This window comes from Teleopsis dalmanni, chromosome 1, assembly GCF_002237135.1.
Source record: "Teleopsis dalmanni isolate 2A chromosome 1, ASM223713v2, whole genome shotgun sequence".
Taxonomy (NCBI): Eukaryota; Metazoa; Arthropoda; class Insecta; order Diptera; family Diopsidae; genus Teleopsis; species Teleopsis dalmanni.
In genome coordinates, this window is record NC_051846.1 from 96,151,211 (window position 1) to 96,160,875 (window position 9,665).

The 9,665-nt window shown below is 39.8% G+C and overlaps 2 protein-coding genes across 2 annotated transcripts; both read right to left on the reverse strand.

Moving 5' to 3' along the window:
• Nucleotides 1-4,206: 4,206 nt before the first annotated feature.
• On the reverse strand, nucleotides 4,207-6,777 carry LOC119689319. The gene has a single exon (XM_038104124.1). It carries the CDS (start codon nucleotides 6,775-6,777, stop codon nucleotides 4,207-4,209), a length of 2,571 nt encoding a protein of 856 aa, XP_037960052.1.
• A 43-nt stretch (nucleotides 6,778-6,820) lies between these two features.
• On the reverse strand, nucleotides 6,821-7,597 carry LOC119689327. The gene has a single exon (XM_038104136.1). It carries the CDS (start codon nucleotides 7,595-7,597, stop codon nucleotides 6,821-6,823), a length of 777 nt encoding a protein of 258 aa, XP_037960064.1.
• Nucleotides 7,598-9,665: the final 2,068 nt, after the last annotated feature.

Here is a 9,665-nt window from a genome sequence, read left to right on the forward strand (position 1 = left end):
GTAAGAATGAAGTTAGGCTAATCGGCCTGTAATCTTTGGCGGACTCATGTCCGATTTTGCCTGCCTTGGGTATAAAGACTACTTTAACCTGTCTCCAACTAAGTGGTACGTAACTATATTTAAGACATGCTTTGTAAATTTCCCCTAACCATGGAACCACTAAGTCTTGTAGTTTTTGTAACATAATAGGGAAAATACCGTCCAAACCTGGCGATTTATAGGGACAGAAACTGTTAATTGAATACCTAATTTTTTCCGCTGTGACTATTGCTTCAGTCATCTGCGATGACCACAGCAATAATAATAATAATATTCGTTGGAGTACTATATTATATATGTCACATTAAACCGCAAATAGCATCAACACCAGCCAATAACCATAGATCAACATCCACTTATGATATTGCTTGGTCTTTTACATAATCAACAACCTGCTGAGGCTACCAAATTTAAACCAGTTCGTAATACCAACTCAGAGACGGCATAATGTTAACGAATCAACAAAAAACTAAGAACTAGGTCATGAGTTAATCGCTCACACCTGTTGCTTAATTTTTTGGTTGACGAATGAACAAAATATTATGAATTAGGTCATAAGTTAAGCGGTCGCATAGGATGCTTAGTAAGCAATTTGTGCGAATTAAATAATAAATTAATTTAAGTAAATATTGTACATCTTGCAATTATTATTGCATTTTACTTTGTATAAAAGAAGAAACAATTTTAAATAAAAACAGTTACTGACTTACAATCAATATCTCCGCATTCGTATATTGTTTCCTCCCACCAGTGGTAAGGAACATATAGATTGTTCAGAGCATGGATATCATCTCCGAACAGTGTTTACCATTTTGCGCTCACATAAACTCACGATAAATGTCAACAAAAGCCAATTTGGTAAATCGGAAATTCTCTTTCTGGGCTACACGGTCAGCAAGAATGGTATTAAACCACCACAGGACCACATTGAAGCAATAGCGAATTACAAGCAACCTGACATAGTCAGTGAGCTAACATGTTGTCTAGGTGTTCTGAATTACTACCGGTGTTACATACCACACTTATCGCAACATCAAGTACAGCTTAGTGATCTGGTACGAAACATTAAAAAGAATGACAAATGAAAAATCTCTTGGGCCCCCGAAAGTCACAATGCGTTTAATAACCTTAAACACAGCGTTGCGAATGCTGCACTAATTGCACATCCTTCATCTGATGCCGAGCTGGCACTCATCTGTGATGCATCTGACGTTGATGTTGGCGCTGCCGTAGAACAATAAGACTAGGGCACTTGGGTACCACTCGGGTTTTTTTCGAGAAAACTCTCAGAAACTGAAAAAAATTACATGGCACATGATAGAGAATTATTAGCAATCTACAGCGCCATTCGTTTTTTCAAACACCTCCTAGAGGCACGAGTTATCGTCATTAAAACGGACAACAAACTGGTGATATATGCTTTCAAACAGAAACCAAAGAAGGCGTCACCACGGCAGTTCCGCCATCTCGATTATATTTCCCAATTTTCGACAACCATTGTACACCTATCTGGGAGTGACAGTGCTGTCAATTTATCAACCGTTGCAGAGGAACAACAAAACAATCAAGATTTAAAAACGCTGTTGCACTCGGAAACATCTTTAAAGCTACAAGCAATTTTTTTCAACGACAAAAATTCCTTGTTCTGCGATGTGTCTACAGAAATAATTCGACCATAAGTGCCAGTATCTTTGAGTCATAAAGTTTTCACATCAATTCACGGCATGTCACACTCCAGTGGAAGATCCACCCTGCATCAGATAAAACAAAAATACATCTGGCCCTCCATGCGAACAGATATAATTGAATGGGCGCGAAATTGTTTACCCTGTCAAAGAGCAAAAATACACAGACACAATACTTTTCGGCCAATTAAAATCGACATGCCAGACAACCGTTTTGACCATGTACATATCGACGTCATTGTGATGCCAATGGATAAGGGGTATCGCTATTGTTCAACAATGATTGATCGTTTTTCAAGCTGACCTGAAGCTACACCTTTAAAAGATGTTACTGCAAACACTATAGTATCTGCCTTTTGGAAAAACTGGGTGGCGAGATTTGAAACCATAACAATGGATCGGGGCCTACAATTTGAATCAGCATTTTTCAAAGCCTTGACAAAAATGATAGGAGCAAAACACGTCCACACCACGTCATACCACCCTCAAGCAAACGGTGTGATTGAACGCTGGCACCGTTCCTTAAAAGCAGCACTAATGTGTTGCGAAGCAGAATCTTGGATAGAATTACTACCAAAAGTCCTGCTAGGCCTATGAACGTGTTTCAAGGAACATCTGCAAACTTCAGCTGCTGAGATGCTGTATGGTTCCCCAATTCGACTACCGAACGAGGTTTTTGAGGACGACCCACAATGCACCAGCCCGCAGATTTTCATAGAGGAGTTTCGCAAACACATGCGATTAGTGCGACCGCTTCCTGCAACACATCACCGGAATAATGTTTCATTTGTGTTGAAAAACCTCTACAACTGCTCACACGTCCTGCTTAGGACTGATTCTGTTCGTCGCCCGTAGGAGCCACCGTACACTAGTCCTTTTAAGGTACTTAGTAGACCAACTGTCCGCGGCTCGTCAGACTATTTAATATAAAAATTTTAATATAAAAATTTTTATCGTTACACTTGTCTGCGACCGGAGGTGAAATCTATTTCGAGACAATCAGTCAAGAGCAAAGAACTGCTTCAGGTTGAACTCCTTATCTGCGTACACTAAAGCTTGTTGATAGTGTTCGTGAGGAAATCCGAGGAGGAAACCCTCCACATATCTATATCATTAACGTCTTAAATATGTACTTACAATACTTGTGAAATGAAAATATTTAATAGAGATGAGATAAAAGTTCAATCCAAAAAAGAACAAACATATTCATTAATTACAAAAAGACTATTAATAAGTCAAAACAAACAAAAAGAATGCAAACGAAGAAAAAAAAACACGACATGTAAAAGCTTCACTTTTTCCGTTTGTTTTTCTATTGATAGCATGCGTGCAATGCACGTTGAATTTTATTTATTTAAAAAAGTATTTTTGTTTAAAAAATTTAGTTAATTTTTAATATTTATTGCTAAGAATTGTGTAAAAAAATAAAAATTTGTACGAAACGTCTATATTAAAAAAAGTGGTTTGAAAAAAAATATATATCTGTTGGCGAATACGAAAAAAAATACACAAAAAATACTTAATATTCGAAAGTATGTCTTTAGTTGTTTATATTTTCTTTGTTATGTGATTTCCAATGTCTAATAACCACTTGAAGAATTGAATCGAATTATTATTGGCTCACATATTTTTTTGTTAGTTTGTATTTTGTGAAATATTTCTAGAGTGTAGAATTTTTTATACATGTTTGAAGAATTTGTGGTCGTCCTCCTCTCTAATGTCATAATTTTTTCAGCAAAAGGTTTAGTAAATTTGTAAATGTCTTTCATTACACGAACAAATTCCAATTTAAAGCTACGTTGGGATTAATAACATTCAACGGTTGTCCAATCATGAACATAAATTTATACCATATATTTAATTATTATAGTTTATAAATCCATTATCACCTTAATTCTTAGAATAATGTACTAAGGAAAAATATAGATATATAGTAACATTTTTGAGCATCCGTATCTAAATTATTAAAATAAAATATATTCATAAAAACAATAGGAGGAAAATCCCTAGTGTTGGGACTTCCGTCCTTTTTTAACCTTTTTTTACAAACAATAACAAAATGTAATACAGTCCATTAAAATCATATTATTTTAACCTTGATGTAGAAATTAGTCTTAAGATAATTTTGTACAAAAACACAACATTGTTTTAAATAAAATTAGTAACTAAAATATTGTAATGGTATATCTATGTGTATGAAAAACAAACACGAATTTCCATACACGCAAAAGTTTATGTATTTATTCGTTAAGGATATAGTCAATTAAATTTTATTACATTCTTATTCAAATTTTGAACTGATAAATTATAAATATCTTGTCAAGCCAAAAACACGTGCACACACCGCCAGAAGCCAATTAAGAAGAAGGAAAAGGAAAAAGCAAAAAAGCGAAGCCAAAATTATCGCTGCCAGATGTTAGGATGCCATTGTCAAAAAGTGCTAAATGTGTGCTGCCACATCGCCTAGTTGCTGTGCCAAATCTCAAACATCCTCCCCGGCTGGACGGGTACGTTCAGGATGCTCCACAAGCCTGCATATCTTTTGGATAGGTCGCATGCATTCGCCTGCTGAATGCTTGATCGTGACTACTCGGACCAAACCATCTTCGCCTGGGTGAAGTTTAATCACCCTGCCAAGCCGCCAATGTGTAGCTGGTAGATTCTCGTGCCGGATAACCACGACATCGCCTATGTTGATGTTGTCCCCATTCTGATGCCATTTGGAACGTGGTTGCAAAGTTGAAAGATATTCGTCATGCCATTGTCGCCAAAAATGCTGTTGCATTTGCCTTAATTGTCGCCAGTATGATAATTTGTTGCTAGGTACCTTGCCAATAGGTGCGTCTGGTACTGCCAATAGAGATCTGCCAATCAGGAAATCTGCAGGTGATAGAGCCATCTTGTCGTCACAAGTGTCATGCAATGGTATAAGTGGACGTGAATTCAAGCAAGCCTCGATATGTACAAGTAGAGTATGTAGCTGATCATAGTAAATGGAATGGATGCCAACAATGCGTAGTAAGTGCTTCTTCGCTGACTTAACGGCAGCTTCCCATAGACCGCCTTGATGAGGTGCGCCAGGTGGTAGAAAATGCCATTTTGTGCCTCGATTTGCCAATTGCTGTTGAGAATATTCATTATGCCAAGCCTGTAAGTCAGCGGCCATTAAGCGATCTGCGCCAATGAATGTAGTGCCATTGTCACTGTATAAATGATTACATGGACCACGCCGGTTTACGAAACGGGTGTATGCATTTATGAAAGCCTCAGAAGTGAGATCTTCAGCCAGTTCGATGTGCACTGCCTTGGTTACCATGCACACAAAGATTGCCACGTAAGCCTTCCGCACTGTTCGTACAGCCTTGGAGCCAATGCGTATGTTGAATGGACCGCAATAGTCTAAGCCAGATCTTGCAAATGGTGGAGATGGGGTGACCCGAGCCTTTGGTAATGTCGCCATACGTTGTTTTAGCATTATGTGTTTATGCCGCCTGCAAATCGCGCATAAGTGTATGCATTGCTTAACCAAAATGCGTGCCTGTAGAATCCAATATTTGTGTCGAATCGTATGAAGCATGATTTGTATACCGCCATGAAGTGTGTCCTGATGCACCTGCCATATTAAAAGCCTGGCCAATGTGCTATCCTTCGGAAGAATGATTGGATGGCGCTGTGGCTCTGCCACCCTCGCATTGTGTAGGCGTCCGCCTACTCGCAATATATTGTCCGCTGTGGAGTTGATAAATGGACTCAGTGCAATGATCTTGCTGGATGTGGATATGGGCTGTGCCTTTTTCAGCTGCTTAATTTCCGCTGCGAAATATTTCGCTTGTTCTGCCTTGATGTGGTGATTTAAAGCAATGTCCATTTCGCCTGTACAGATGTGTGTATGCGAACGAAAACGATGATGTGCCTTTTTGCAACGCAATATGTATGCAGTAGTGCGCAATAGCTTGCCAAGATGACTGAACCGGTCCAACAGATCTATGACGACCAATTCGTCGCCAGCAGTGTAGTGTGTCTGTAATGCGGGTTGGCCTATTACCTGCAATGCCTTTACCTTAACTGGTTTTAACTCGCCTTCCATTATTGCCAGCTCTGCTGGTGCACAGTGGTGCAGCTCATTGATTGAATAATCAGTTGAATTAGGACCGTGCCACCATAATGCGTAGTTTTGCAACGCCAAAGGGGATATGCCACGACTGGCGCAATCAGCTGGGTTAAGTTTGGTAGGAATGTGATGCCAATGCCTGATATCTGTCATCGATTGAATACAGCCAACGCGATTAGCAACGTACTGCTTTAATTGTGATGGGTTTTTGCGTAGCCAACACAGAGCAATATTTGAGTCGGAGTATAGAGTGTATGGTACGTGCTCCAAATGCAAAGCCTGCCTTGTTTCGTGTAAAAGAGTAGCCAACAATTGCGCAGCACAAAGTTCCAATCGGGGTACTGTTACCGAATGTAATGGTGCCACTTTAGTTTTTGATGTGATAATGTGACTAGTGATACTGCCATTGTGGTTTGTTGCCAAATAGAGTGCTGCAGCCATTGCCTTGACACTAGCATCGCAGAAGCCGTGAAGTTGTATTTGATATCCGGGTTGCATGCCTATCCAACGCGGTATTCGCACTGCCTCCAGTTGGGACAGCTGCCTTCGGTATATGAGCCATTCTTGCAACAGTTCAAGTGGTAATGGGTCGTCCCATGCCAATTTTGCCTGCCAGAGTTTCTGTATGAAAAGTTTAGCCGTAATGATGACTGGTGCCAACATGCCAATTGGATCATATAATTTTGCAGCATCGCTAAGCACTTGCCTTTTCGTAAGATGTTGTGCATCATAAGAGCTGACCTGATAGAAAAGTTCATCAGTGAGTGGATCCCAGTGTAAGCCAAGAACAGTAGTTTCTGCCAAGTGCGGATTAAGCTGACATGGATCAGCATCGCCAAGAAGATGTGCCAAGACTTCAGCGCTATTCGATTTCCATTTCCTGAGATGGAACTGACCGTCTGCCAAAACAGATGAGACATCGGCCGCCAGTTGAATCGCCATGCCAATAGAAGGTGTACTCTTAAGGTAGTCATCTACGTAGAAATCATTCAGGATGCAAAGCAGTTTTAGCTCGTACTTCATCTGAGAGTTTATAAGAGTTGTCTCTGCCACATTGCTGCATAGCGCGAACAGCCAAATATGTGCCACTAGTTGTGCCATATGTAACGGTAGCCAATTGATATGTGCGAATGGGCTGATCGGATGATTCCCGCCAGAGGATCTGTTGCCACTGCCTGTGCCTCTCGTCAACCTTGACTTGCCTGAACATTTTCTCCACATCAGCTGTGAATGCTATTCGATGCTGCCTGAAGCGAAGCAAAAGGTTAAGTAATAAATCCTGTATTGGGGGGCCAGCGAGTTGTGTATCATTTAATGATATGCCATTCGATGTTTTTGCGGAAGCATTGAATACGACTCGGAATTTTGCCATGACTGCATGATGTGGAATGTAGTATGCCTGAGATGGGTCGCCTGAGTGATGCTGAATAGGGTGCATGTGACCAAGTTGTTCGTATTCGCGCATAAAAGCCACATATCTTTGCCTCAGCTCTGAGTTGGATGCCAATTTTCGTTCCAACTGGTGAAATTGCCTGAGTGCCATCTGATGTGAATTGCCAAGTGGTGGAGCATCTGGTGTAAATGGTATTTGTACACAATAACTGCCATCATCAAAACGCTTATGTGTGCTCATGAAAATGCACTCGCAAAGATCAACTGCTGCTAGTTTATCGCCTTTAGCCATGTCAATTTCTTTGGATTCAAATAGCCTGTGTAGAAGGTCATCAACTCGCTCATCAGACGCTTCCACACGCAATGCCATAGATTGTTCCGCCTTGTAGTTATGCACGGTTGCTTCAGCTGGTCCAACCAACAACCCAGCCTAATTGCGTATTTTGTGCCACAGGATCATCAAGTTCGCCACGAACTATGCCATCTGCCAACAATTGGCCCCATACGTCTGAGCCAAGCAATGCATCTATAACACCAGTTTCGCCAAATTTCGGGTCTGCCAAGGGCAAATTGCGTAAATGCTGCCAACAGTTTTCCATGATTGGAGCCACAGGGATTGCTGAGGTAATTTTGTTGATGATGTAGAATTCAACATCCAAGCCAAATAAAGCATTGACAGTCGAAAATATGCGCAAGACTGCCCGGCCATTAGTGTATGAACGATTGCCACTGCCAACGCCTTGTAATTGCAATGCACTTTTCTGCTTCCGCAGAGCCAGTTGATTAAAATATCGCGTACTCATTAGACTTACCTGAGAGCCTGGATCGCATAGAGCTCGACACGAGTCGATATCGCCAAAGCCATTTAAGATGCGTATTTGTGCTGTTGCCAAGAGTATAACCCGATTGCCTATAGTAGCGAATGTCTGCATTGGATGGTGTAGTCACTGATGCACACGTGGTGGGATGCCAGCCTGGTTCGGTTTCGCTGGTGCCTGAGGTGTAGTTTGTGCCTGCTGTTTGGACTCTTGCAAAGGAGGAGTTTGCGCTGGTGAACTTCGGCATAGTAGAGTGTGATGCCTGCCATTGCATATGCGACAATTAGTTGAGCCACATGCCTTAGTGGAATGTCCAGGTTTCAAGCAATTGAAGCAAAGATTCGAGCCTTTGAGCAATGTGAAGTGCTCCGCTGTTGGGCAAACCAATAGCCTGGTGCAGTTGCCTATTTGGTTTGTCCTCATTAGACGTGAGCCTGGCCTTTTATGATCAGCCTGAGATGTGCCATGATATTGTTGCCTGCCAAAGCCATCCTCAACGTAGTCATCCGCCATTATTTTTGCAGCTACCTCCTTTAATGATGACCACGCAGCCATACGCCTATTTTAGGCAGCCATATTTTTTTCGTATAAAGCCAAAAACGTAATTAATTTATAATTATAAATCGAAACTCCCGGGTTTCGGCACCAACAAATGTATGAAAAACAAACACGAATTTCCATACACGCAAAAGTTTATGTATTTATTCGTTAAGGATATAGTCAATTAAATTTTATTACATTCTTATTCAAATTTTGAACTGATAAATTATAAATATCTTGTCAAGCCAAAAACACGTGCACACACCGCCAGAAGCCAATTAAGAAGAAGGAAAAGGAAAAAGCAAAAAAGCGAAGCCAAAATTATCGCTGCCAGATGTTAGGATGCCATTGTCAAAAAGTGCTAAATGTGTGCTGCCACATCGCCTAGTTGCTGTGCCAAATCTCAAACACTATGGTTGACCTTACTCAATGTTAAGGCCGCCTTTGATGACTATTACAGTCGTATTCTTTAAACCACTTGTGTTCTAATTTAAAAGAACTAACCGTTGCATTTTTATAATTTATGGCATGAGTCAGAAAACGATACTTCTGACATAAATTGTTTGCCACTTAAAATTCGGTTAATAGCTCATGTGGTGTCAAATATATTGAGACCACACAAATCGGAACACATGTGAATATGAGACACATGACAAGCAAATACTTGCTATGCATTTCTTGTCTTAGGTAATGTGTCGATAATATATAGGAAATAAATAAAATAAGACTAACCAATTAGAGTTAAGAAATACTTTGTTAGTTTTAAGTAAATATTGTTAGAATAAGATAGATATAGCTTTCTAAATAAATAAAGAAGCTATTGTAAGATTTAAGTTAGGTTTAAGAGGACAGTTGTTTTATGGTGGCCAAGAGAACGTGATCTATAAAAGTTCACATTAATGTTACAAGATAAAAAGTTATAATAAAAATAAAGTTATATCAAAAATGATTAATTAATTAAAATAAAAGTAAAGTTATATCAAAGTAAACAAAGTGTTTTAATTACGAAAGTAGAACAAAACTAAATATCAACACAATATACTCAATCAATGTACATCTAATATAATAATCAGTACAACG

Excerpts from the sequence above, each read along its gene's own strand:
- LOC119689319 (XM_038104124.1), bottom strand. The coding sequence starts at position 6,777 with ATGGCGATTCAACTGGCGGCCGATGTCTCATCTGTTTTGGCAGACGGT.
- LOC119689327 (XM_038104136.1), bottom strand. The coding sequence starts at position 7,597 with ATGGCATTGCGTGTGGAAGCGTCTGATGAGCGAGTTGATGACCTTCTA.